At 43.7% G+C, this 27,927-nt stretch overlaps 1 protein-coding gene across 2 annotated transcripts in view; it reads right to left on the bottom strand.

Moving 5' to 3' along the window:
- Positions 1–27,927, bottom strand: part of RPS6KA3 (ribosomal protein S6 kinase A3) — a 132,704-nt gene that overhangs the window by 52,955 nt on the left and 51,822 nt on the right. For both annotated transcript variants that reach the window (XM_006116147.5, XM_006116148.5), the window contains exons 5-9: positions 26,246–26,326; positions 25,104–25,183; positions 18,867–18,973; positions 714–751; positions 275–417 (exon numbers count right to left, since the gene is read on the bottom strand). In XM_006116147.5, the coding sequence (XP_006116209.1) occupies positions 275–417; positions 714–751; positions 18,867–18,973; positions 25,104–25,183; positions 26,246–26,326 (449 nt within the window). The remainder of the gene's footprint in view (positions 1–274; positions 418–713; positions 752–18,866; positions 18,974–25,103; positions 25,184–26,245; positions 26,327–27,927) is intronic.

Below are 27,927 nucleotides of genomic sequence, written 5' to 3'. Positions count from 1 at the left end.
TAGGAAACAGAAATACAGGCTACAAAAACAAATATTTTATGGAAAGACACTATTTCAGATATTATGAGTCCCGGTTAAGAAAGTCATAGGCACACAATATGCCATTCAAGCAAAAGAAAGAAGGTGGAATGATATCAGTGATGAGGTGAAATCTTCTGTTCCATGATGTTGATCCAAACTGAACAGTAGAGCTAATTATCAATAACTTCATGTGACTGGGTTAAGCCAATCATAACCCACATTTTGCTAAGATTCCGGTTTATCAGAAACCTACCATTAAAACACCAAAAGACCACCAGTCTGCACTCTGTGTATGGCCTCGTCGATTAACCACCTCTGGCGCCATATATTCTACTGTCCCACAGAAGGAATATGCTTTCTTTTCATGATCAATGGACTCTTTGCTTAAGCCAAAATCTGGAAAACATACAAACTGAAATGAAATTTTCCTATTGGTTAAGAATTTCTAAGCATAATATAATCAACACAAAAGCTATAAAACCATGAAAAAAGTCACAATAGTGCTCGTTATTTAAACCAGATTTCTTATTTAAATAATGCCATTTAATTTAGTCCATATTAAATAATACCATCTGTTCTTAAAAATTACTTGTAATGCAAAAGAAAATTCAGATTTTACTATATTCTTTTAAAAGTAATTCAGACAATATATGAAATAAAAATTTCATAAACTGGAATTTATTTTTACTTACCTGTCAATTTGATATGTCCTTCTTCATCCAAAAGTATACTAAAAAAAAAAAGCAGTTGAAAGTATCTTTTAACCTTGTTTTAGAAAGTTTCATGACACTTAAAAGAAACTTCATAAAGAATAGCACTTTAGAGAGTAACATCAACACCCAAAGACATGTAACAGTAAAAATCTAAGAAAACTACTGATTAGAAGAATAATTTTGGAATTTACAATTAAAAATTATAATTTTAATAAAGTTACATAAACATCTATTCAATGCGTTTTCTAAGGCTACAATCCTGCTCTTCTCAGATAGACTTTCGGATCTGTGCATGGCAAGTTTGCAGGATCAGAGCCTAACAAAAAAAGGGAGTTACTCACCTTGTGCAGTAACGAGTGTTCTTCGAGATGTGTGTCCCCGTGCGTGCTCCACTCTAGGTGAAGGGTCGCCCTGAGCCACAGATCGGAGCTTTGTACTGCAGTTTCCCCTGTTGAGCCACGCATGCCCAGGAGGCATCTCGAGCCCTTCCCGCCTCCTGAGGAGCGCGGCTCAACCCCTTCCCTTTCAGCTCCTTGTCTCCGCCCGAGTAATTTCGACTCTGAGCAGAGAGGAGGTAGGGAGGGTCGTGGAGCACCCACGGGGGGACACATCTTGAAGAACACTCGTTACTGCACGAGGTGAGTAACTCCCTTTTCTTCTTCGAGTAGTGTCCCTGTGGGTGCTCCACTTTAGGTGACTACAAAGCAGTATTCAATGTAAGGCTGGAGGAAGCCGGAGTCATTGTTTGGCAGTGGTAGAGAGCACTGCTTTGGCAACTGCTGAGTCACTTGAGTTGTGGAAGAATAGCGTAGTGTTTAGCAAAAGTATGGTCTGAAGACCATGTTGCTGCCCAGTAAATGTCTCTTAAGGGGACGTTGCCCAGAGAGGCTGTAGAGGCAGCCGTGGCTCGGGTGGAATGCGCTCGTGGTGGGCGCTGTAACTGTCTATTGCCCAGAGAGTGGCACTTGATTATACATGTCGATATCCACTTTGAGATTCGTTGCTATGATATTGGTGTCCCTTTGGATCGTTCAGCGATGGAAATAAAAGGTCTTTCAGATTTACGAAATGGTTTTGTTCTTTCTAGGAAGAAGGCCAGAGCCCTCCGGATATCCAGAGTATGCAGGGTGGCATCTCTCTGTGAAAAGTGTGGTTTCGGGAAAAAGGCAGGTAATACGATCGGTTAGTTGACGTGGAATTCCGTACAGACCTTGGGCAGAAACGTCGGGTGGGGTCTAAGTATGATTCTATCCTTCGTGAAAACTGTGTAAGGGGGTTCCGACATTAGTGCTGCAAGTTCACTCACCCTTCTGACGGAGGTGATGGCTAAGAGGAAGCAGACTTTCATAAAAAGGAAGGGCAGTGGTATTGTTGCCAATGGTTCAAAAGGAGGTCTGGCGAGGTAGTCCAAAATGAGATTTAGGTTCCACAAGGGGGGTGGGGCCTTATATGGTGGGTACACATTTCAGAGTCCCTTGAGGAATCTCTTCATGATAGGATGGTTAAAAATGGAGAAGCCGTCCACCGAGGTATGAAATGCTGCTATTGCAGAGAGATGTACTCTTAGAGAGGAAATTGACAGTCCTGATGCTTTAAGGTCCATAATGTAGTCTAGGATGGTATTCAGTGGAGAGACACAGTTCCACTTTGGCCCATTGACACCAGAGAGAGAATCGTACCCATTTCTGCTGGTAGGTTTTGAGTGGATTGCCTCCTGCTATGGAGGAGGAGGTCTTTTACTTGCTGCGAGCAGCGGTCTTCTGAGAACCAGAAAGAAGCCATGCTTGAAGATGCAGGGTATGGAGTTGTGGATGTAGTATCCTGCCGTTGTCCTGAGATAGTAGGTCTATCCAGTATGGTAGTGGATGGGGAGGCTGGACCGCTAGCTTGTGAAGGTATGGGTACCAGGTTTGGCGAGACCATGATGGGGCAATCAGGATGACTAGGGCTTTGTGTCTCAGGATTTTGCGTAGGACTCTTGGGATGAGAGGTATGGGAGAAAGGCGTAATGTAGGGGGGGCTGCCCATTTGATTAGGAAGGCACCCCCCAGAGAGTGCTTGCCAAGTCCCGCACGTGAGCAGAATTGGGGACATTTGGTATTCTGGGCTGAAGTGAAGAGGCCTATAGATGGCCATTCCCACTGGTGGAAAACTGAGTTTGTGACCTCCATATGTAATTCCCATTCGTGGTCTAAGGTGAAGTTTCGACTGAGGGAGTCCGCTCTGGTATTGTTCACCCCCGGCAGGTAGAATGCTATAAGGGTGACCTGGTTGCGGATGCACGAGTTCCAGAGGCGAATAGCCTCCACGCATAGGAAGCGGGAGCGGGCTCTGCCCTGTCTGTTTATGTAGAACATCGTGCAAATATTGTCCGTTAGGATGCGAACTGTATGATTGGTGATGTCGAAAGCAAAGTGTGTGCAAGCGTTCCTTAGTGCTCTTAATTCGAGAAGGTTGATGTGCAGGAGTGTCTCGTTTGGGGACCACCTGCCCTGAACTTCGTGGCTGTCCATATGTGCACCCCAGCCGAAGAGGGAAGCATCCATGGTAATTTCGATAGTGGGTTCGGTTTGTTGGAATGGGACCCCCACCAGAAGATTGGCATGGTCCACCATCATAGGGATGCAAGCACTTTTGATGGGATAGTAACCCTTTTGCTTCGAGGGTGTTGTGATGGGATGTAAACAGTCACCACCCAGAGCTGGAAGCATCGAAAGTGTAGGCGAGCATGGTGGACTACGTAGGTGTTGGAAGCCATGTCTCCCATTAGTCGGAAGCATGTATGTACTTTGGTGGTAGGCATTGTGAGCATCCCGGTTATAATTTCCTGTACAGTTGCGAAACATTGCCGAGGTAGGTATGCTCGGGCTGTAATGGAGTCCAGTCGTGCGCCAATGAACTCTATATCTTGGACTGGGTGCAGCGTTGATTTGTCTTTGTTGATCAGGAGGCCTAGACGGTTGAGGAGGACCATGGTTGTATGTATCATAGAGGTGGTTTCGGCGTATGAGGATCCCTTTAGAAGGCAGTCGTCCAGGTAGGGGAATATGACAACATTCTGCCACCTGAGGTACGCAACTACGATCGCAATTACCTTCGAAAATACCCTCAGAGCTCATGAGAGGCCAAAGGGGAGAACCTTGTATTGGAAGTGGTCTGGACCGAACGCAAAGCGTAGGTAGTGTCTGCGGGAGAGGTCGATGGTTATATGGAAATAGGCATCTTGGAGGTCGAGGGCTGTGAACCAGTCCCCTTGATCTAGCGCAGGAATGATTGCGGAGAGAGTAACCATCTTGAAACACTGTTTCTTGAGAAATGTGTTCAGTTTGCGGAGATCCAATATAGGTCTCCAACCCGCTGTTCTTTTCTCGGTCAAGAAATAGTTCAAGTAAAACCCTCTCCCGTGGAACTCTCGGGGTACCCTTTCTATTGCTGCGATGACAAGGAGCCAATCGATCTCTTGTTTTAGAAGGGTTTCGTGAGAGTGGTCCCTGAAAAGGGACGGGGTAGGGTGAAGGGTAGAGGAGATAGAAATAAAAGGGATGCTATAGCCACTCGAATTATCTCTAGGACCCAGTGGTCCGATGTTATGGATTCCCACTGTGGGAGGAAGGGGTGCAAGCAGTGGTTGAATAGGTGGCCATGTTGAGCTGGTGCTAGATCATGAAGGAGGTCTTGCAGGCCCTCGACCAAATATTCAAATTTGCTGCTTAGATAGTTGAGTAGCCGGTGGGCGGACTTGGTTAGGTCGCCTTCTGGGACCTCGCTGTCTTGGTCTGGTGTCTTCATAAGGCCTCTGTGGTCGATTATATTGTCCATATCGGTATCGATTATATGAATTATATGGGGTATATCACCTGCGTTTATAGGGTGGCGTGTACATGCCTAACGTGCGAAGTGTGGACTTAGAATTTTTGCTGTTGTGGAGCATTTTGTCTGTAGTGGCTGCAAATAACTTTTGCTTGTCAAATGGCAAGTCTTCCACTTTGGGCTGGAGTTTGCGGGGAACTCCATACAACTGGAGCCAAGAAGTTCTATGCATCACCACCACTGTAGCTGTAACTCGGGCTGTGGTGTCAGCTACATCCATTGCTGTTTGGAGAGCGGTGTGGGCGATCATATGGCCCTCATGAACTATTGATTTTAAGATGGGTCTTTTGGAGTCAGGGAGGTGTAGCATTAGTTCTCCCAGTTTTGAGTAGTTGTCAAAGTCGTGATTTGCTAAGAGCAGAGTAATTTGATATTCTGAGTTGTAAAGTGGAAGAGGAGTATATTTTCTTGCCAAAGGAGTCCAATTTTTTGTGGTCCTTGTCTGCGTTGCCCATCCTATATTGTGGAAGCTTCGCTCGTTATTGTGCTGGGTCCACGACTAGTGAGTTAGGTTGTGGGTGAGTGAAGAGAAAGTCGTTGTCTTTTGAGGGGACAAAGTACTTTGTCAATTTTCTTATTAGTTGGTTGAATGGATGCAGTTGTCTTCCACAGGTCTTCTGAGGTGTCCATTATTGCCTCGTCTATGGGCAGGGCAATCCTGCCATGTAGTGTGGGATGTAGATTCTTTAGCAATTGGTATTGTTTCTTCTGCACCTCTTGCAGGGAGACATTCTGGCTTGTTGCTACTCTCTTGAATAGTTCTTGGAACTGTTTTAGATCGCCAATTGTTCCAGTGTCTGGTGGTACTACAGCGTCATCTGGTTGTGCATCAAGGGCATCAGAGTGTGTGACATTTACTGACTGAGCATCGGAGTCATTGTCTGATATTCATTCCGCCTCGCCCTCCGAAAGACTTGCTGGAGGTAGGGGCTGTGGCCAAGACAAGCTTCTCCAGGATGCGGTGGAGCAAGGTGGGGAGCGGTGTCCATATGGCTCCCAGTGTTCCCACGGTCCCCAATGCAGTGGATAAAGTGGAGGCGGGTAAGGCCAGTATGGGTGCCATGGGCTATGTTGTGGTGGAGCCCTATAATGGTGGGAGCAAGACTTCTCAGGTGATGGATGTCGCGAGGAATAGACCATGTGGCAGTCATCATCAGGAAGGGGAGCGTCCTGAAGAGATAATGGTGATATCGACCTGGGAGGGGATTGCCTTGATGGAGACCTCCCAAGAGAGTAAGAAGTAGAGGGCAAGCACGGATAGTGATGCCTCCTGTCTCTCGCTGGGCCTGATCCCTAGCAGCCTTGTCTGGCTGTGGCAGGACCAGCAGAGCATCAGCTGGTGCCAGAGGCTTCAGAGGCTGCCCATCCTTTTGCTGCGGTACCGTGACTTTAATCGGTGCCGCAGCTTTAAGCTGTGCTATAGCTTTCAGTGCCGCAGAGTTTTGAAGTGGAGCCAGTGCTGGAAGCGGTGCCGCACTTTAAAGCGGCGCCGGCTTTTCCTCCCGGGGCCACTCAGCTGTTGTGCGCCCCGATGCCGGCGTAGAGTGGGAGGATCACCCCGAAGACTTAGTGGTAGGGGTCTTCCCAGCCTGGTGTGCCTCTCCTCTACGTCTGGGAGAGGAAGAGGCTGGAAGGGAGCAGGATGGAGAGGCTCTCGCTCTCAGGTCATTACTGGAAGGCGGGGGAGGCTCTTGCTGTGTTGTAGGTTGTTCTCCCGCAGGCTGTAAAGCCTTTTCAAATAGAATCATTCTGAGGCGCAGCTCACGATCTTTTCTGGCTCTCTCTGTCAGGGAATTGCAATGGGTACAGTTGTGGGGAGAGTGAGTCTCCCCCAAATAGCGTATGCAGTTTGAGTGACCATCTGAAGTCAGCATCAGGTCCTGGCATTGAGTGCATTTTTTAAAGCCTGAGGAGCTGGACGTGGCGAGTTCTCTCCTCCTTCAGCTTATTATATTTATCTTCTATACTGTTATTGTAGTATGTCTTTGTGTGGTTTTTCTTCTTCTTCTTCTTCTGTTTCCCCCCCCCCCCCTTTTTAAATGTCTTTATGTGTCTCTTGCTTTGACAGCCGGGAGAACGCCCGAGTCCTGGTTTGAGGTGAGTTCAAGCCCCCTGAGGGGGGGATTTTAATTAAATCTATTTTTCCTATTTCTAGGGTTTTTTGTTTAAAGAAACAAGGAGAGACTAACTTGGATTAGAACAGGTTAAAATAACTATGCCTAAATAACTAAAGGGAAAGTAGTCAATCTGACAGGGAGCTCCTGTTTGCTCTGTCCGCTGATGAGGGCGGTTAAAGAGGAACTGAAAGGGAGGAGGTTGAGCCGTGGTCCTCAGGAGGCAGGAAGGGCGCGAGACGCCTCCTGGGCATGCGTGGCTCAACAGGAGAAACTGCTGTACGAAGCTCCAATCTGTGGCTCAGGGCGACCCTTCACCTAGAGTGGAGCACCCACGGGGACACTACTCGAAGAAGAACCAAGAAATTCAGAAGTTGTGCCTCAATCCTAGTTACATAGTTTAACAAACAGTCTGTAAAGACAAAGTCACAATATTAAAAAAACAAAACAAAACAGCTAAAGATGTCTGTGGACAATTTTTCAATTGTCTCAGATTCTTTCTTAGTAAACAATGCCAATGAACACAGAATCTGTACCTCTTAAGAATTCCCTAAAATTGAAAAGTATTTGCCAGTACAGGCAGTCCCCGGGTTACATGGATCCGACTTACATCGGATCCCTACTTACAAACGGGGTGAGGCAACCCCGCACTAGCTGCTTCCCCCCAGCAGACCAGGGAGATGCGAAGCTAGCGCCTCCCCTTCCCCTCAGCAGACCAGGGAGACGTGGAGCGGCTTTTCTCAGCAGACATCTCAGCTTGAGAATAAAGGACTGAGGGAAGTGAGGTGTGGGAGAATAAAACTGAGGTCTGGAGATATGTTTGGCTAGAGTTTCCCCTACAATATGTACCAGTTCCGACTTACATACAAATTCAACTTAAGAACAAACCTACAGTCCCTATCTTGTACGTAACCCGGGGACTGCCTGTAGTTCATGTGGCAGCAATAGATCTTTCATCTTGAATTTTCTATCCATAATACTCAAACTGAGCAGGGAAACATACACAGCACAGAATATTCAAAGGACCAACATAGTATCTTTGAAGCATTTACTATAACCACAAATGGGTCTTGTATATAAAAAAAACAACAACACTTTTCATGTGTACAGGCAGTCCCCGGGTTACGTACAAGATAGGGACTGTAGGTTTGTTCTTAAGTTGAATCTGTACGTAAGTCGGAACTGGCGTCCAGATTCAGCCCCAGGGAGACGGGGAGCAAAGCCGCGGAGGATGCCGGCAGCGGGACAGCCGTGGCGCATCTGGGCTGTCCCGCTGCCCGCCTGCTCCGCAGCTTTGCTCCGTGTCTCCCTGGTCTGCTGGGGTGGTAGCCCCCCCAGCAGACCAGGGAGACGCGGAGCAACTTTTCTCACCCCGGAGGACGCTGGCGGCGGGACCATGGCACATTTGGGCGTCCCGCCGCTCCCGTCCTCCGGGGCGAGAAAAGCCCCGTTCGTAACTGCGGATCCGACATAAGTCGGATCTGTGTAACTCGGGGACTGCCTGTACTAAGCATTTTCAACTCCCACTAAAAGGAGTTCAGGGTCTTCAGCATGCTATAGGATTAAGAGGTCTATGAGAATTAAGAGTTTGTATACATTTAAAAGAACTGATTTAGCGGGAATGGAAAAACTTGAAACACAACAAATAGTCTAGTAGCACCTTAAAGACTAACAAAACATGTAGATGTTATAATGAGCTTTTGTGGGCACAACCCACTTCTTCAGATGACAGGAGTTTTAGAAGTCCAGATCCAAGTGTGGGACCTCAAAACAGCTAAATAATTTTGACCTTTGTTAGCTAGCTACAAGACAGATACACCAAGGCTCAAACTCAGGAACACGAAATCTATAAAGGATATACCATTTAGTCAATGTATGATTTCTAAAAATACAGAGTGTTTGATTACATTTTTCTACCTTAGCTACAATTAAAATATTTATTTAAAAAAGTAAATGGTAACAAGATTTAATTTGAGGAATTTTTAAAAACAGCCTTATAATAAAACCTCTAAAATTCTCATCTGAAAATTCTAATTTATTAATCTTTGCTGCTTCTGGTGGTAGAATACCTTGCTGTGCTCCAACTATGTAGGAACCATCATGGTTCCTACAGAAAAGATGGTTTTGAAAAGTTTATTTCTCACACAGAGAGGTATTTTTTAAGTATCTGGAAGACATTCCTCAATACTTCACAAAAACATTCTTACCCGTAAATGGAATTTGTTTAATTAAACCAGCTCAGTTAAAGATTTCACCATTTTCCCCACCCACATCACTGCTGTATAGACATACACAACCGATGGAAAGTGCAGGAATTTAGGAAATAATTCATGTGTCCCCAAGTTCCTCCTGAGAAAGCTACTAGCATTGCCATAGCACTAATTGGAGTAGGTACAATTAGGACAGAATACACGTACCTTGATGAAAGCATAAGTGATCACATTAAAGAGCTCCATTTAACATCAACAGAAAACATGCATGTAATAAAGCCAAAATGAGGTGGCATTCTGCAAATAACACTGTCCTTTCACAATACCTTTCAGAAAAGAGGCAGGTACTAGTTACAGAATGACCATAGAAACAGTTCCATTAAAAGTTTGGTCATTGTGGACTGAGCTGGTTTCATAAGAATACAACCATTTCTGGATAAGAAAAAATTTCTATTCTTTCAGTAAACCAGCTTAGTCTATAGCAAATCCATTTCCACAACACAGAGGAATTAATTTTCAAGAACAAAGTCAATATGCCAAACGGAGCACTAGGAGCTTGCCCACATGCTCAGACTTCAGCTGATCGCCATATTTGGGGTCGGGAAGGAATTTTCCTCCAGGGTAGATTGGCAGAGGCCCTGGAGGTTTTTTGCCTTCCTCTGTAGCATGGGGCACGGATCACTTGCTGGAGGATTCTCTGCATCTTGGGGTCCTTAAACTATTTGAGGACTTCAATATCTGAGATATAGGTGAGAGGATTATTCTAGGAGAGGGTGGGTGAGATTCAGTGGCCTGCATTGTGCAGGGGGTCAGACTAGATGATCATAATGGTCCCTTCTGACCTTAAAGTCTATGAGTCGGTAGGCATCTAATTCAACAATGCAACACAGGGGTATGAATGTGAAACCTCACAGCTTGCAGTCCTCTTCCAAAGCAACACTATCTCCCTCTTCCCCCATTAAGAAGCACAGGAATTACAGTATTAGATCAGACCTATGGGCCACCTCAGTCAATATACTGCCTGACAGGCAGCACCAGAATGCCTCACATGAAGGTACAAGAAGCACCGTAGAAGATGATAAACTGGTGCTTATGAAAATCTCATCTTAACCCCTAAGAGTCAGAAATTATTTCAATTTTTTTCATTAACTTTAACAAAGCAAACTCGTTAACCATTTAAATATCTAATCCCTTGAATCAACATAATAAAACAATGAATTCTACAGTCTAATTATATATGTGAAAAAGTTTCAGTTTTGTGATCCGTCTATTTTATTGTCTTCTTTTAAGTAGCAAGGAAAAATAGACATTCCCCATGTATCTTCACTATACCATTAATTATTTTGTATTCTTTTGTCCTAACTCTTATTTATAGGTCTTTTTTCTCAGGTAAACTACTACAATCTTTTCAATTTCTTTTTATGAAAGTTTTTTCCATTTCCCTAACTCATTCTTGTTGCTTCTCTTTGAACCACCTAATTGCGTAAGTCTTTTTGAGATGGAGTAACCAGTCTATATACAGTAATCCAGATGAGAATACTCACCGCCGATTTTAATATTGGCATTTAAATATTTTCTGTACTACTCTCCATCCCATACCTTACACATCCTAATGTGATTTGCATTTTTAACTGCAATTAGTCATTAAGAAGAGATTTTTATTGATCTGTACACAAAGATAAGCAGATCCTTTTTCTTCAACTGATACTGATAATTTAGAACCCTATAAAAGGTATATAAGTAGTGCTAAGCTTTTCAGGTGGGCTCTTGTAAAATATATGCATCAAAAACACATTCTGCAAGGACTCGTCACCCTTCTTAGAACCTACACAAAAAGCAAAAGTATTCACTGACCCTGAAATCCTGGGTTCTATTGATATGGAAATTCAAGGCCCTCCTGACATCCAGGGAATGAAGGCAATTCTCCATAACAATGGCAGAAAAAAGGGGGGAACCACCACTTGATTTTCATGAAAAGTGGTAGGACACCTATAAACAAAAAAGGGCAGAGTGAAGAACCACCTTGTCTTTAGGAAACAGTTTATAGAATTTGATCTACTGGAGTGGCCAAATACAGAGAGTTTGCCCAGCCCTGATTAAACTGGCTGGTACAAATTAATTAATTAATTAATTTAAAAAAAGGTGTAAGGGGAAGTTTAATCCATAACTATACCTGATTTTTTTGTAATAGGTCACATACCCATAATAAATGGGTATTCTGTGAGAACCAAGATTTGTTGCCTCATGAAATATATGGAAAGTCCAATCTGAAAGTCCAAACCAGCCTGAAGAAAGTGAACGAGGATGGGAGTCACCATGTAACCTCTATGTCCTAGAACAGTGTGTGTCAATCTTTTTTTTTTATTATAAAGTATCCCTTAAAAAAATTAAAGGAACCCCCACTACCTACAGTTTTTAAACACAAAATTTTTTCTACCATTGCAACACATTTGTTTAAACAACTTTATCGTAGCCGGGCAGGCGATTCAAATTTTTGGTGTAAAAAGTAAAAAAATATAAAATAAAGTGCTGTAAAACTTAAAACAAAAATTCAGTTTTCTCCAAATTTCAAAAAGAATCTCCCTTTTTAAAGAAACCTGTACATCTCACTTTTAAGGAAGAAGGGTTCTTTTGAAAAAGGGGGGTTCTTTAAAAAAAAACCAGTCTAAACTGCTTTCACTTTTGAAAAACCTCTTCCAGTAACACGATTGGAAGATATGCAAATTAGCTCCAAATTTGCATATCTTCTTTTGACAGATTAATGTAGTCTAGATGTACCAAAGAAGATGACTATTGTAACCACTTGTGACACTTAAAAAATTGTGCTTTAAATAAAAAGGGTAACTCCTAATTGGTAGACTTTCCAGGTTCTTCATTTAGTCATAATCTTGGAGAAAAGGGAACTGGATTTCCTCTCTCCTACAACCTGCAGTAATACCCCCTCTTCTGTATAGATTAATAATTTTATCTTCTGATCAGTTTATAGAAAACAGTGCAAAATCTGAAATTATGTCAGGTGAAAACAATTTTATTAAGAGAAAAGCAAAGAGTTCTCATTCTTATTTAGTCCTTAATAACCTGATTAAAAAAGCTCTCCAGAAAGTCTGTCCCAGGAATAAAAAAAGAGCCATAAGACTATACTTAGCAAAGTTGTCCCCTCCTTCTTTGGGACTTTAGCTAGAAGGTTCAGAAAGCCAGTATGAGGACACCAATAGCTGTGGTGGGAAAATGGATACAATTCTCTATGTTTCAGACAGTTACTTAAAAAGTATGAAGACTTGCAGGATAAAATTCTAAGAACTCAGAAGGAAAGGGTCTCTGGAAGAGTATTACGGTCAGTAGGTTACAACCCAGGACTCTAGCAAAGGAGAAAGAATATTGAATTAGGTGATAAGAGAAATAAAAAATATACATCTATTTTGTTTGCAAAGAATCTTTCAGGATAAGAAAAGGTATTTACTTCCTGAAAAATAAACAAATGCTAGATCAACTTTGGGAACAATGGCTCAGAATTAAGTTTTGTCTGTTGAGACCTTCTACTGATTGAAAGCATAAGCAAGATAAAGGGGATATTGGGACACGACAGAAATAAAATAATATTTGCACCACTGGAAGAAATGGGACAGTGTTATCCAGATCACTTTTCTCAAAGTTAATATGGATAACTGGTTTTAGGAGGATAAGATGCACCAATTTGTATTATTCCTACAGAGAACAGATTAGTTTTCTAAAGCTAATTAGTGGGGTTGATTTGGGATCTCTTCTTAAAGCAGTCGCATCATAACATGAGAAATCTGGGTAATTTCCCCCCCAAACCCACTAGAATCAGAGGGATAAAATTTAGAGCTCAAGAAGTTGGCTACCTACAGCATCACTGTGTTTCTATATTTGATTCTCAATGAGCTGGCTTTTAACACTACAGCCACCAACTATAGGTGGGAGCTGTAGGTTTAAAGGATTTTAAGTAGCATATATTTCACTAATCAAATAGTCGATATATTTTTGCATCGACTATTTGATTAGTCGATAGGGCGGCGCTGCCCCTTTGAAATGCTGCAGCTGACCCCGAGCTTAGCACTGCACAGAGCCTAGGGTCAGTTGGGATCCCTGCGGTGCTGTCACTTTGAAGTACTCCTGTCTTCCCTCCTCCCCTTGCTGCCTCTATCTGATAGAGCCAGCGGAGAGAAGGGGGAGCAACTAGTCGACTATCTGGTCGACTATCCGATAAGCATTTGTTTATCAGATAGTCAACTAGTCTTTAACAGCCTTTGAGGTTTAGGCTTTAACTTGACTGAAGAGTAGCATTTTTAATTATATCCTTCCCCTTCCCCTGTTTTAACTTCAACTGGATTCTTTTGCTCTACAGAAATAGACACTTTATTCTGGAATCTGGCTGCTACAAATCTGCAAAATCCTTGAGAAACAAGGGTAAGATTACCCCAGGCAGCAATATTTTAAGTATAATTGAATCTTACCTTACCTAAAACCTTTGAGGCAAAATGAACTTTGTCAGATGAAGCACTGTTGAGAGTTTTATTCCCATTTAGAAATTGCTCCAGATAGCTCAAAAGTCTAGTACTGAGAGCAAAGATTCAGAGATTCCAGACTGCAGTTCCAAGGAGAAGAGGAAGTTACTCACCCTGTGCAGTAACGACGGGTCTTCGAGATGTGTCCCTCAAGGGGTGCTCCACTGTAGGTGTTGGGCTTGTCCCAGTGCTGCAGATCAGAGTCTTTAACAGCAGTAATCAGGCGGACCATGCATGCAAGGTCAGCGTCTCACAACATTCACACTCTTTCCCTCATGAACGTGGTCCAGTTCCCACCAGTTCCTCTCGTCTGCCCGAGAATCTGAAATAAAGACAATTACGAGCAGAGACTCCGTAAGCGGAGAGGAGGGTGGGTAATGGAGCACCTACGGGAAACATCTCGAAGAACCGTCGTTACTACACAAGTTGAGTAACTTCCTCTTCTTCTTCGAGTGATGTCACCATGGGTACTCCACTGTAGATGACTTTGTAGCAGTGGTTGAGAGCACCTGAACGGTGGGCTTCCGAGTCATGGTCTAATTGCTGTGGAAAGTACTGCTGAGGCCACTGATGAGTCTGCAGCCAAATGGTGTATTATAGCATAATGCTTCATAAAGGTGCCATTAGAAGATGATGTGGCTGATTGGCAAATGCCCCTAAGAGGAACTCCATGCAGAAATCCTGTGGATGTGGATACGGTGCTGGTAGAATGAGATGTGGGTGTTATCGGAAGAGGTTTGTTGAGGACCGTGTAGCACATCTCGATACAAGAAAGTGAGATTTGAGATGTGCTGAGAGGAAAGTGATTGTTCTTTAGAACGGTCTGCTTGAGACACTAGAAAACATTGGGACCATCTACATTTTTTAGTCCTCTGAATGTAAAAGGCTAGTGCTCTATGCACATTGAGGGTATGCAGCAGTGCTTCTTGAGCGGAGGTATGAGGTTTAGGAAAAAATGCTGGAAGAACAATGGGTTTGGTTAATATGAAACTCGGAATACACCTTAGGGATGAAGCCTGGGTAAGGGCATAATATTACACTGTGTTGGTTAAAGATAGTGTATGGCGGTCCTGTAATCAAGGCTGCTAGCTTGCTGACCCTACAGGCTGAGATAATCGTTAGCAGAAAGATCACCTTCATTGTGACTACTGGGAGAGGTACAGTCACCAATGGTTCAAAGGGGTTTTCAGTGAGAATGTCCAGGATTAGGTCCAGGCCCCACAGAGTTGGTGGGGGGGGGGGGGGTCTGTGGGGTGGGTTGAGGTTGGTTAACCTGTTAAGGAAGCATTTGGTGGTAGGGTGCGAGAATATGGATGTGCCTTCTACAGACTGTTGGAAGGCAGGAATAGCCACCAGGTATACTTTTAGTAATGGGATTTCATGCAGAGGCATCACGTATGGGTCCAGGTGTTTGCTGGAGCACCAGGAAACAAACCTACGCCATTTGTGTGTGTGGGTTGCTTTTGTAGTGTTCTTCCTATTATGTATCAAGACTTGTTTGACTTGTAAAGAACAGAGGTTCTCGAAATCGGAGAACCAATTAGGAGCCATGCAGTCAAGTGAAGAGCGTGAGGCTGTAGGTGGAGAAGGGTCCTGTGGTTCTGGGTCAATAGGTCAGGAAGCTTGGGGAGGAGATAAGGTGGTAGGAGAGACATCTGATAAAGAAAGGAAAACCACAGCAGGTGAGCCCATGAAGGCGCTATGAGAATCACTTTTGCCCTGTCCCTTTTGATCATCTCTAGGACCCTGGGAATGAGCATGGTGGGCAGAAATGCATAAAGCAGTGCGCCTGCCTCGCTAAGAAAAGCGTCACCCAGAGAGCCCTTGCTGATCCTGGCACTGGAACAATACTGTTGGCATTTCGAGTTTTTGTGAGAGACAAACAGATCTATTTGCGGGAATCCCCAAAGGCGGAAGATATGTAGAAGAACATCTTGGCAGAGTTCCCATTCCTGGTCTGGCGCAAAGTGTCTGCTTAGAGTGTCCACTGCAGTGTTGCTGATTCCTGGTAAGTATAAAGCTACGAGTGTGATCTTGTTGGCGACAAACCAGTTCCAGAGGCGAACAGCCCCTGCACAAAGGGAGCAGAAACAGTCTCCTACTTGGCGATTGATATAGTACATCATAGCAATGTTGTCAGAGAGAATTCTGACTGTGTAACTGGAAATATGTGTTCTGAAATGTTTGCAGGCATTGAGGACAGCTCTGAGTTCCAGAATGTTAATATGAAAAGTTGCTTCCTATGGTGTCAATCACCCCTGAATGGATAGGCCGTTCACATGGGCGCCCCAATGGACAAGAGAGGTGTCCGCAGTGAGACGAACAGACGGCTGAGGCTGATGAAATGTGACTCCTGCAAGGAGGTTGTATGGTTTCCCACTTGAGGGAAGATATTGCAGCAGATGTTAAAGTGACCCATTTGTGAATGTGGTGTCTTGTGGTAACATACATGGATGGTAGCCAATGTTGTAGGCACCAGAAATGCAATCATGGCATATACTGTGGCTACCATATGGCCCAGGAGCTGCAGACATGTAAGGACAGAAAGTGCAGGGCTTAAGGAAAGTATCACAACTAGGGCTTGCATAGCTTGGTATCTCTGTGTAGGTAAGTAGGCTCTTGCTGTAGTGGAATCCAGATGCTCCCTTATGAACTCTGGATTGGACCTAGTGTGGATTGTTGGTCATTTATGATCAGACCTAGAGACTCAAATGTCTGTCTCACCATAAGAATCATGTGGGAAGTTTCGGATGCAGACGGACCCTTTAGAAGGCAATCAAAGTAGGGGAAGATTACAACACCACATCAACGGAGGTGCGTGGCTATCACTGCAAGTGTTTTTGAGAACACCCTTGGTGCTGAAGAGACTCCAAAGGGCAGAACTCAATATTTGAAGTGGACTTCCCCGACTGTGAAACAAAGAAATCTTCTGTAAGTGGGATGGAAAGTAATGTGAAAATAAGCATCCTGAAGCTCCAGGGCTGCAAACCAATCCCCGTGGTCTAGTGCTGGAATTATGGTTGCAAGAGTAACCATTTTGAACTGCTGCTTTCGAAGATAACGGTTGAGTTTTTGAAGACTGAGTATGGGTCTCCAATCTCCAGCTTTTTTCTGGATGAAGAAATAATTGGGAGGAAAAAAAAAAAATCTCTGCTCTGAATTTGGTCGGTACCCTTTCTACAGCTCTAATGGCAAGGAGTCGGTGGACTTCTTGTTGTAGCAGGTGCTTGTGAAAAGGATCCCTGAAGAGGGACAGGGAAGGTGGGGAGGTTGGAGGTAGTGAAGTGAGGGAGATAGCGTAGCCTGAAACAATCTGAAGAACCCAACGGTTGGTGGTGATATTGGACCTGCAAAAAGGTTGGTGAGGAAGGACTAGGACTGCGTGGCATATCCGACTTTGTGTGCCTTCCTCAGTGCCGGAGGTCTGTCGGGTGAATCTGGTGCAGGTGAAGGGTGGGATGCCCATGCCGGTGAGACTGGCGGTGCTGGCGCCGTGGGTTGTGGTGCTGGTGTCTTTGTAGGTGCAGCTGCCAATGCTGCCTTCAGTGCTGAATGCCGGGAGTTTGTTTCCAGTGTCGGCACCAACGGTGCCCTGTGCCGGGTTTTCAGGTCCAAGAGGGCCTTAGGGTGTGCCAAATGTACCAGGCTTATTCGCAGTACTGACCCTTCTTGTTGGTAAGGGCAGCAAGGAGCGCGCTAGAGAAGTGCACTTCTATGGTAAAAACCCCGTAGTAGGCAAAGAAGCCCTACGTTTCTGAGCCCTAGAGAGGTTCGACAGAGCCATGGACAGTGTAGTGTCCGAAGGCTGAAGTGCTTTATCAAAGAGGAACGTGTGTAATTGCATCTCTGTCCCAATGAACTTTCGCTGTAAGTTTTGAGCAATGCGACACTTCTGAGGCACATGGGCCTCTCCCAGGCACCTAATACAAGAAGAGTGCCCGTCTAATGCTGGCATGGGGTCGAGACGTGTTGCATTTCTAAAATCCTGGCGAACCCGGCATTGGGGAGAGGGGAGGAGAAACTGTTGTGAGTTCTCCTCGACTAAGTACTTTACTTCTTTATCTGTAGGATCTTCCCCCCTCTCCCTCTCAAAAGCGGCGAGAAGCCGAATATGTTTTTTTTTTTAAACAAATGACAGTTTATCAACTAACTAAAAAGTATGAACTATCAATGATAACTAACTGTTAAAATAACAGAATTCCTATTTTTGTGATCAACAATTGAGGAGAAGAGCTCACTCTGTCTCTGACTGAGGGTGGCAAAGAAGGAACCAGTGGGAGCCGGACCATGTGCATGAGGGAAAGAGCGTGAACGTTGCAAGACACTGACCACCCATGCGAGGTCCGTCTGATTACTGCTGTTGAAGACTCCGATCTGTGGCACCGGGATGAGCCCGACACCTACAGTGGAGCACCCGCGGGAACATCACTCAACTGTTTTCCTCTTTGCCTTTATTTTATTTTAGTTTTAAACTCCACCCTCTCACTGAAGACCTATATTATCTATATTGGTGCTTAGCTCTGCTCTGAGTGCAGGGGATCGAACTTGATGATCTTTCAAGGTCCCTTCCAGTCCTAAAATTCTATGATAACTGAGAAAACTGAACAAAGGAAGGATAGGGAAATGAGAGCAAGAATTCAGTCATTGGTACCGAGATGGAGCTGGACACCTTGACTGGCATCCCAAACTTCAGTGGTCACTCATTCTGGTTCAGCATGACAAATATAAACCCATTAAATTTGGACTGAGCCACTTTATGATAGGTCAAAAATTCTATTTTAAATGACTGTACTTGACAATATTGCTTTAAACCATGAACTCAATTTTCCATCTCACTGCAATTTACATTGAAAACTAGACATGGAGAATTTTTTCCACAGTTTTCAAATGGGTTTTGTAAAAGTAAACAGGTTCATATGTAACTTTCTACTATGTAGTTGTTTAAACTTCAGCCCTTCTCTGGAAATGTCTGTTTCCTACAATAAAGGCAATAATATTGATCAAACAAACATCTGATGGACAGACAACAAATCAAGGCCATTTTTTCTCAGCATATTCACTGATGGTGTGATCAAGAGTATGCTATGCTCCATTCTGCTGTTAAAGCACCTGGAAAGCACAGGCGAGGCATATTTCAATAGTTATTTTATCACAGAAGAGCAGCTGTCGGGGAGTAACTAGCAGGGTAACATATGTCCAATATCTAGTATACCAAACTTGTGGCTTTTTTTAACTGGAAATGCTATCACTTTTTTTAAAAGCAACCCTCATTTGTAAGCTTGTAGAGTCACTAATTTAAAATGGATAATAGTTAAAGATAACATTTAGCATTTATGTAACACCTTATGTTTTGAATTGCTAAATAAAATATTAACTAATACACACATTGCAGTAACTATAATGGATTCTTACTTCTCTGGTTTCAGGTCCCTGTATATTATTCCAAGACTATGTAGGTGATCTAGAGCAAGTGCTAGCTCAGCTAAGTAGAATTTGACATCTTCTTCTGTGAACATCACCTGAAAAAGCAAAATAAGAGAAGTTTTTTAATATCCACCATGCTAGTGTAAAAAACACAAAAAGGATCAACTGAATAAGCCATTTCTATGTATGCACTATTGTTGTAGTCATATTGTTCCTAGGATATTAGCAAAACAAAGTGGGTGAGAGTATCTTTCATTGGACCAACTTCTGTTGATGAAAGAGAAGCTTTTAAGCTTACAGAGATCTGTGACCTGAGAAAGGGCTCAGTGTGAAGTTGAAAATTTGTCTTTTTCACTAACACAAGTTGGTCAAATAAAAGATATTAGATTATCCACCTTGCCTCCCCATTTGTATTTAATCTACAAAGCATTCTCCATTGTGGAAGAGCTACTTTGATAAAATACTAAATTAAAAATTGCTTAATCAAGAAATCAGTTTGATTTTCTTCTACTTTATATCATGCATTACTGTAAGTATATGAATGACAATTTTTTAAATGGATTCTCCATCACAATCTTTTTGCTAGACCAAGAAATGTTACGTAGTTGCTAACTATTGAGGGCACTGTGTCTGCATAATTACACTTAGTGCAAAGGAGGTTACTTACCTGTAACTGGAGATTCTTCAACATGTGTTGCCCCTATTTGTATTCCACCGAGGGTTAGATACATGCACTACGTGCTTGGAGCCACAGCATTTGAAAGAAGTGTGCATTGGTGTGCACATCCACACATGCTCCACTTCCCGGTTTCATTCAAGGCTATAAAGGGGTTATGGCTGCTAAGGCGACCATACGAAACTTCTTGCATATGAACCGAGACGTCAGTCAAAGATTAGTCTCCATGCGCCCTTCTTCTAGGTACCAGAAATAAATGGAATAAAATTCTGCATCCTGATAGAACTCTTTCCTCTGAGCTATCACCCCACTTTGCATTAAGGAGTCCACCTCTAGAATGAGGATACTGTTGTGAGAGTGGTTCCTGAGATGGGCCTGGGGCATGGAGGACAAGGTAGCTATACAATCCAGTTCACAATGCTATGTCTAATAACATCCAGGACCCACTTGTCCATTGTTATCAAACTCCAAGCTGGTAAAGAGAGATAGATGCCTCCCTAAAGGGGGATAGATTGAGTGTATGATGAAAGGCAAGTATTGTTGTTGGCTCTAAGTCCAGAAATATTACTTGTATTACATATGATGTTGAAGACCATGACAAATGACCAGAGGGACAGGAGCTTTGAGTCTTCTGCTGCTGGTAAGGAGGTTCATAGGGCTGTTGATGGAATAATGGAGGAGCTCTGAACCTCTGTGCAGATGGAAGAACTTGCACTTGGGTACTCATAAGTAGATGCCTAGGGATTGCAGAGTGGCCCTGTAATCTCTGAGGAAGTGAAAGGAATCATTGGTCTTCTGATTGAAGAGATGAAATTCATCAAAAGGAAGGTCCTCTATAGCATTCAGAGCTTCCCTTGGGAAAACAGATTAATGCAGTCACAATTCCCTCCACATGAAAATCCCCTGGCCATTTTGTGTGAAGTGGCATCTATGAAGCCCTCACGACCAACTTACCCTCTTCCAGGATAGTCTGGAAGTGGGCACAGTCTTTCTGAGGAAGCTTGTCTGCAAAGTCTTCCAACTTTCTGTTTGTTCAGTGGAATAAGAAGTTCTCAGTCATTCTGTGCAAAAGAACCTAGAACTGCTCAAAGTCATCCAGATGCGAGAGGGAAGAAAAGGACACAGCTACACCAGGAGATGACAATGAAAACCATTCCTTTTGCAGTGGAATTGCTGGAGTCAGTGGTTCCTCCTCCAAGAGTAGTGCCAAGCACCTCCTTGAGGATGGTTAAAGCGGGAGGAGGGGCAAATACTCTCTTGGGCTACGTCTATACTGCACCTCTCTTGTGCAAAAGCTTATGCAAATGAAGTACCAATTAGCATATTGCCACCCTTCATTTGCGTCATTAATTAGGGGCAGCATTTGCGCAAGAGGCTTTTGCACAAAAAGGAGCCGTGTAGACAGCTCCTTTTTGTGCAAAAACCCCTTCTTACACAAGAGCCGTTCTTCCTCATTTTTTCAGGAAGAACAGCTCTTGCGCAAGAGGGGGTTTTTGCACAAAAAGGAGCCATCTACAGGCAGTCCCCGACTTACGCGGATCCGACTTATGTCGGATCCGCAGCTACGAACGGGGCTGCCCCAGAGTACACGGACTGCGGGACCTCGCGGTCCTGCCGCCCGTGTACTCTGGGGCTTTGCTCTGCGTCTCCCTGGTCTGCAGACCAGGAAGACGCAGAGCAAAGCCGCGGAGGGGCTCGGGCAGCGGGGCAGCCCTGCTGCCCGAGCCCCCCCCCCCATCCCCGCGCGCGGCTTTGCAAAGCTGCGGGGAAGCCGGCGGCAGGGCACCCCAGGCGCGCCTGGACTGCTCCGCTGCCGGCTTTCCCGCGCTTTGCAAAGCCGCGGGGGAAGCCGGCAGCGGGACAGCCCAGACGCCCCACGGCTGTCCCGCTGCCGGCGTCCTCAGAGGCTTTTCTCCCCGTCTCCCTGGTCCGCGGTGCATCTCGGTCCGCCGCCCGTGTCTTCCTGGTCTGCTCGGGTGGGGGGGGGGGCGCAGCTAGTACCCCCCCCCCCCCAGCAGACTAGGCTTTTCTCCGCAGGCCTGTGGCAGAGCAGCTGGGGTGCTGCCGGTTGGTCCCGCAGCGCCGCTCTGAGCGCTACTGGTCCAACCCAGCAGCACCCCAGCTGCTCTGGTCCTGATTCAGCCGCTGCTGGTCAGTTTCAGCAGCGGCTGAATCAGGACACCTGGGGCAGAGCAGATGTGGTGCTTCTGGGTTGCTCCAGTAGCGCCGAGGAGCCGCACTACTGGAGCAACCCAGCAGCACCCCAGCTGCTCTGTCCCAGGCGTCCTGATTTAGCCGCTGCTGAAACTGACCAGCGCTGACTACAGGAAGCCCGAGGCAGAGTTGCTCTGCCCCGGGCTTCCTGGAATCAGCTGCTGATCAGTTTCAGCAGCAGCTGACTTGGGGACGCTTGGGGTTCTTAAGTTGATTCTGTATGTAAGTCAGAACTGGCGGTCAGTTTCAGCAGCGGCTGAATCTGGACGCCAGTTCCGACTTACATACAGATTCAACTTAAGAACAAACCTACAGTCCCTATCTTGTACGTAACCCGGGGACTGCCTGTACATAACTCCTTTTTGTGCAAAAGCCTCTTGTGCAAAAGTGCCCCCTAATTAATTATGCAAATGAAGCACGGCAATACGCTAATCCACACTTCATTTGCATAAGCTTTTGCGCAAGAGAGGTGCAGTATAGATGTAGCCTTGCTGAATAGGAAGGTTCCAAAGAAGGATACTGAGGCCAGGATCCTCAGTCTGGCCAATGGGCTCAATCTGCTGGATGTGGTAAAGGTCCCCAGAGCAGGGTACCCATGGCCTTTTTGTTGGAAAAACACAGGGTAGATGGAACCAGCAGATCCGGTGGTTTGTGTTATATTCCAAGGCTCGCAAGCACGAGAAGTGATAGTTTGTTGTGGCTGGAACTTGTTGCCTTGTCAGTCTGGAGGAAGAATTACTGCCATGCTTATGTACATGCTTCCTTGCCTCATGACTAGGCCTCTGCATGGGGAATACTGAAACTGGACTTAATCTCCAAGATTGGAAACATGATCCCGGGCTTCTAAGGCTAATGTTAAGTGGGTGGCTTCCTGGCCTGGATCTAACTGCAGCCTCATGGAATTTGAATCATGTGCTTCTTGAGGCACAGAGACCAACCTTTCTGAATATAGCTTGGGAAGGAAAGGTAGTAGCTGAATCTGGATAAAATGTGGGCTTCTTACAAACAGTACAGGTAGTGCTGGTTCATGTCATTGACCAAGAACGAATGAAGGCAAGAGGCACAGATCTAGAATACTGGTGTCGTTAGTATAATCCAGTACCCAAACATGGGTGGAGGGAAATCAGAGAAATGGAGTCCCAAAAGCCTCTTAATTCCTAAAAATTAGTGCAAAGTCAAATTACCAAAAAAAGCCCGACTATGTACAATTCCAAAAATGGGATTTTGTTCTAGAGTGCATCAGAGAAAAATGAGAGGCCACAAGCAGCTCTGACTTAGACCATGCAGTGATGAGAAGGAACTGAAGGTACAATAAATCTATACTGCACTTTGTCATCTTGGACGAAATCAAGACACAGAGCAAGGGAGAATGCATAGACCAGCAGACACTAGTAGTTGTAAATTCTCTGATTCTGGATCTATGGTGCACTAGAGATGTTAAATATCAGTTAACTGAATAGTTGATTAACCTCATGAATTCGTATCAGTTACTCGATTATTCTATAGTATCCGGGGGTGGAACAAGCAGTCAGTGTGCTCCAGCTCCACTCCTGAGGACCTCCCTGTCACTCTGCACTACTGTGTGGGGTGCCAGGTGGGAGCTGGTCCATGAGGGGAGCCAGTTTAAAAACCAGGGAGGCAGCAGCCTGTCCTGGGGAGTTCTGAGCTCCCAGATTGGGTGTGAGTCGGGACTGAGCCAGGCTGCCTGCCTGCCTGCCTAGTTCCTAATACACTGTAAATGCAGAGCCGCAGCAGGCGTAGGTCCAAGCCAGGACCTGGGCTGCTGGCCAGCCTGCTAAAAATTTACTGTGGGAGGGAGGGAGAAAATGCATGTAGTCTATAGCATTAACCTTTGCTCATTGGTTACATCCCTCTGGTATACAAGTAACCTTCAGTGGAATACAACACAGAACATCACTGGAAGAAGAAGAACATGTATTATGCTTGCATCATGGATATTTGGAAACACTGTCAAAGCTAGGTAGCATGCGTGCCCCCTTGTGGATCTAAGCATTTGGGCCCAAGATTATAAAATGGCTTTAGGGGTACAAATTAATTACATTTGAGACAAGAAGCGTGAATCTAAATGAAAGGGCTGGCAAGCAAAATCCTGAATATGAAGAGACAATACACGCAAAGAACTGCATGAGTGAATTTTTGAGATAAACTTCCATTAGTGCTAATAGTTACAGCAGTGGTTCCCAACCTTTTTTATACTGCAGACCAACAAACCCATTCCCAAACTTTTGGCGGGCTGCCAGCAGTTTATTTGCATATTCACAATTTGCATAATGAATATGCAAATAAAATGCTACCAGTTCACTAAAAGTCCCAGCCCTCTTCAGTCAGAGGCTATAGTCTTTTTTTAAATGGCTGATATAAATGTAGAGCAGCAATTAGATAAGTAAGCCAGATAACTGAGTCTTGAGTAGTAGAGTGCATTGGGATTGTCACGCCCCCTTCACGTGTGAATGGGCATCGAGCTGTTATATGTTCAGTGGTGTTCTGGGTGATCACAGCTGCACACTGGAAAGTTTTTTATTTTCCATTCATGCAACAAGTAACTGCACCCTGCCATGGTTTGTGCAATTGGTTTTAAGGTGTCCATGAATTTCATTGGAGACCAAAGCCAGAAATCTCCTGCATTGGATATTTCATAAGCTGTTTATTTGTGATTTCTTGTGAACTCCATTTGGCTTTCCAATCATGATCAGGGCTGACGCTGCATTGTTGAAAGCAACCTATATAAGCTTCAATCACGCCTCCTGAGTGCAGCGTCAACAGACACCTCTGCATCAGTTACTTCTGGCTCATATTTAGAAAGTTATCTTCATGACCATAAGGGCTAAAAATGTGTGCTCTTTTTTTTTTTAAAAACTTAGACTAAGGATTACAAATCCCGCTCACTGTAAGTTTGCACAGCTCTTTTTTTTTTTGGGGGGGGGGGGGGGAGTGGGAGGCTAATAATAATACAGATCAATTTAGCAAAACTATAATGTTAATAAATGCAGTCAAACTATGGCATATCCACCTAAGCTATTCTCCCTTTATAAGCATATTTCAATAGCTCTAAATGCTTTTTGAAGCATGTTATTTAAACAGTCTGGTGTAGAGGGGGAAGAGATGAGAAGGTACAAAAGCAATAAGGGAACACTGTGTGTACCTTGGGAAAAACAAATCCCTGAAGAGCAGGGACAGAAATATACTTTTATTTTTAAAATCTGTTTAATGAAAACCACAGTTTTAATAATTAAGAAAATGAAATTAAACTCTCTTGATATACCTCTACAAAACAGATCAATGAACAATATATTTAATGTAAAAAAATTGTTTACCTCTTTGGATAAGCGTGTAAACAAGTCTCCTCCCCTGAGAAAATCCAAAATAAGATATAGCTTCCCTTCTGTTTGAAAAGCTGAAAAGACCCATTAAAAACAAATTTCAATAAGCAGCTAATTCATATTTTTAACTATAATCAGAAGAATAAGTTTACCAGAATTTACCATTGTTCCCATTACTAAAACAATGATTTTTTCTCTCCTAGATTAAAACATAGTTTCTTAAAATAATTAAATAAATTCTTCCTTTAAACAAATCGGTATCATGTCAGAAGAAAATAGTAGAGGCAGGTCACCAATACACTTTATGCCACTGGAAACAATTTGGCCAGTCAGCATTTCTTTTCCAAATCTTGATAACAAAACAGTTAGATTTATGTGACATGCTAATACATTTAATATTCATAATACAAATTAGTGTTATGAGCTATTAGACCTAATAAGTAGATCTATGATACTCAACAGTAATTACATGGAAACAGGACTGTACAAAAATACTGAATTGTAGGGAACAATATGATATTACAGGGGCACTATCAACTTAAGAAAAAAATCACGTATTTCTGAACTTTTTAGCAACTATTGTTACAAAAAAACTAAGTTGCTGTAACTGATAGATCAGAAAATATACTTCTCTACTTTTGCAGCATTTTGTTTACTCTGTACAGTTAACAGAACGCTGAAGAGAATAATTTTAATTCTTTCCTCTAACAGAGTTGCCACTAAAATCAATAGTATTTCTACAGACTTACATGGGAATGCAACTAGACACATTTGTACACATTATTTTATAGGACAACCAGGGATAGAAAATAGTTTTAAAATAGACAAGTGAGATAGGCAGCCGTAGAAACAAATCTTTTTTAAAATACTAGTTGGATTTAAAATGACACGTTTCTTCTATAAAAGGATGGACTAAAGCCCCAGGTCCTGCAAAGACTTACCTGTGTGCTTAACTTTATATACTGAGAATTGTACAACTAATTTTATGGTCACCATTCAAAGTGTGTAAAGCTAGGTATGTGCAATAAATCTTTGCAAGATTGAGGTATAGATGACCAACTCATTTCTATGATTCTTTGCACAGATATTTGAATTATCACCACAGTGACAGAAATATTTCATCTTTTATAACTCACCATAATGTAATTTGACTATAAACGGATGATTAACTTCCACTAAGATGTCACGTTCCATTTTTGTCCGAACCCGATCTCGAACTATAATATAAGAAGAAAACAAACTATAATTCATGGGAGAACAGATTATTTCTCTTACATGTCCCTAATTTATTCTTCCTTGTATATTTTGGTTTAAATTATTAAACTTGATGTTGTTCAATAAAATCCATGCAGAGACAAATTTGAGAGACTGAATGAAGAACCTAATTCAGAATACATTGTTTTCTGAAAAATCTCACTAATAACTGAGATTTGCTCAAGTCGGTGGTACTTGAAACCTTGGGGGGAAAAATTAAAAATCAATAACCAAGAACTCCAACAGCACTATACTCTGATCTACGTACATTTTTGTACTATATCAATTTAGAAACTGTTAAAATGGCACAACCCCACTGGCATGTATGCAGGTTTACTGATGCAAAGTAGGGCTGTGAATTAGTGGGCATTAATGCCTGCGATTAACACAGGGCAGAATTAATGTGTTAAAAAAATTAACTCTTGATAATTGCAAAGGTCAGCAAACCATCATGAATGGCTTCAGAGACCCTCTCTGGTAAGGCGCAGTAAAGCAAACCACCACCAGAGGGCTCATGGAAAAACAAAGCAGCCAGCAAGGAGGATAAAAACCTGAAGCCATGGTTCCAGCTCCAGCAGAGAAGTAAATAAGAAAAGTAAAGACCCAGACACCCGTTCCTGTCCCCTCCCAGGTGACCATATTTTAAAAAAATAAAACAGCCTTGGGGGTGGGGGGGGCTTGCCTAAACTGTCTCTCCTTCTGCCCCCTCCCCACCAGGGCTCACCCGAGCCATACTCTCTTTGCCTTCTGGGGCTGGGACTGACCCTCCCACACATTTGATACTGGGCCTGAGCCCCCCCCCCCCCCCCCCCCCGAACTCTGCACTTCCCATGGTGGGGTCTACCCCCCTCCCCAGCCTAGGGGATGACCCTTCCCCGAGCTTGGGGGCTAACCCCCACCTCTGAGCCCTATGCCACCTGCAGCTGGGGCTGAGCTAAAAAAAAGGACACTCTTGATTAGGAGAAAAATTTAAGTTCAGCTTTCCTGATAGAATTTGCACTACAGTACTTCAGTGAGGTGAACTGAAGTTTTTTTTAGTGTAAATGTTTTGTAAGAAAAAATAAATATAAAGTGAACACTATACACTTCGTATTCAGAACACTTCATATTCTGTGTTGTAATTGAAATCAATATATTAGAAGATGTAGAAAACATCCAAAAATATTTAGATTGTATTCTTATTGTTTTACAGTGCGATTAATCATGTGATTTATTACACGATTAATATTTTAATCGCTTGACAGCCCTAATACAAAGTACACCTTATAATAAGCTACGTTGATGGGACCTGAATGTTTGGCATGCTAGGTGGACCACCCTGAGCTATCTTACATTTATGTGCAGTGCTCAGTCTGCTACAGTCCATAGACCTTGAGTTTTCATATCCCCTAAATGAGCTCCCCACTCCAGGTTTGAGGCATCTCTCACTAAAGTCAGTGAGGGCCGTAGGATTGCCAAAGGTACACCTGAACATACTTGTTCTTGGTCAAGCCACCAAAGGAGGGAGTCCTATAAGGTCAACGGGAGGACTATTAGCCTGTCCAGTCTGTCCTTGGATGATTGG

Source organism: Pelodiscus sinensis, chromosome 1, assembly GCF_052426305.1.
Source record: "Pelodiscus sinensis isolate ZL-2025 chromosome 1, ASM5242630v1, whole genome shotgun sequence".
NCBI lineage: Eukaryota > Metazoa > Chordata > Testudines > Trionychidae > Pelodiscus > Pelodiscus sinensis.
The sequence above is the reverse complement of the archived record's forward strand: the minus strand, read 5'-3'. Positions and strand labels throughout refer to the sequence as shown.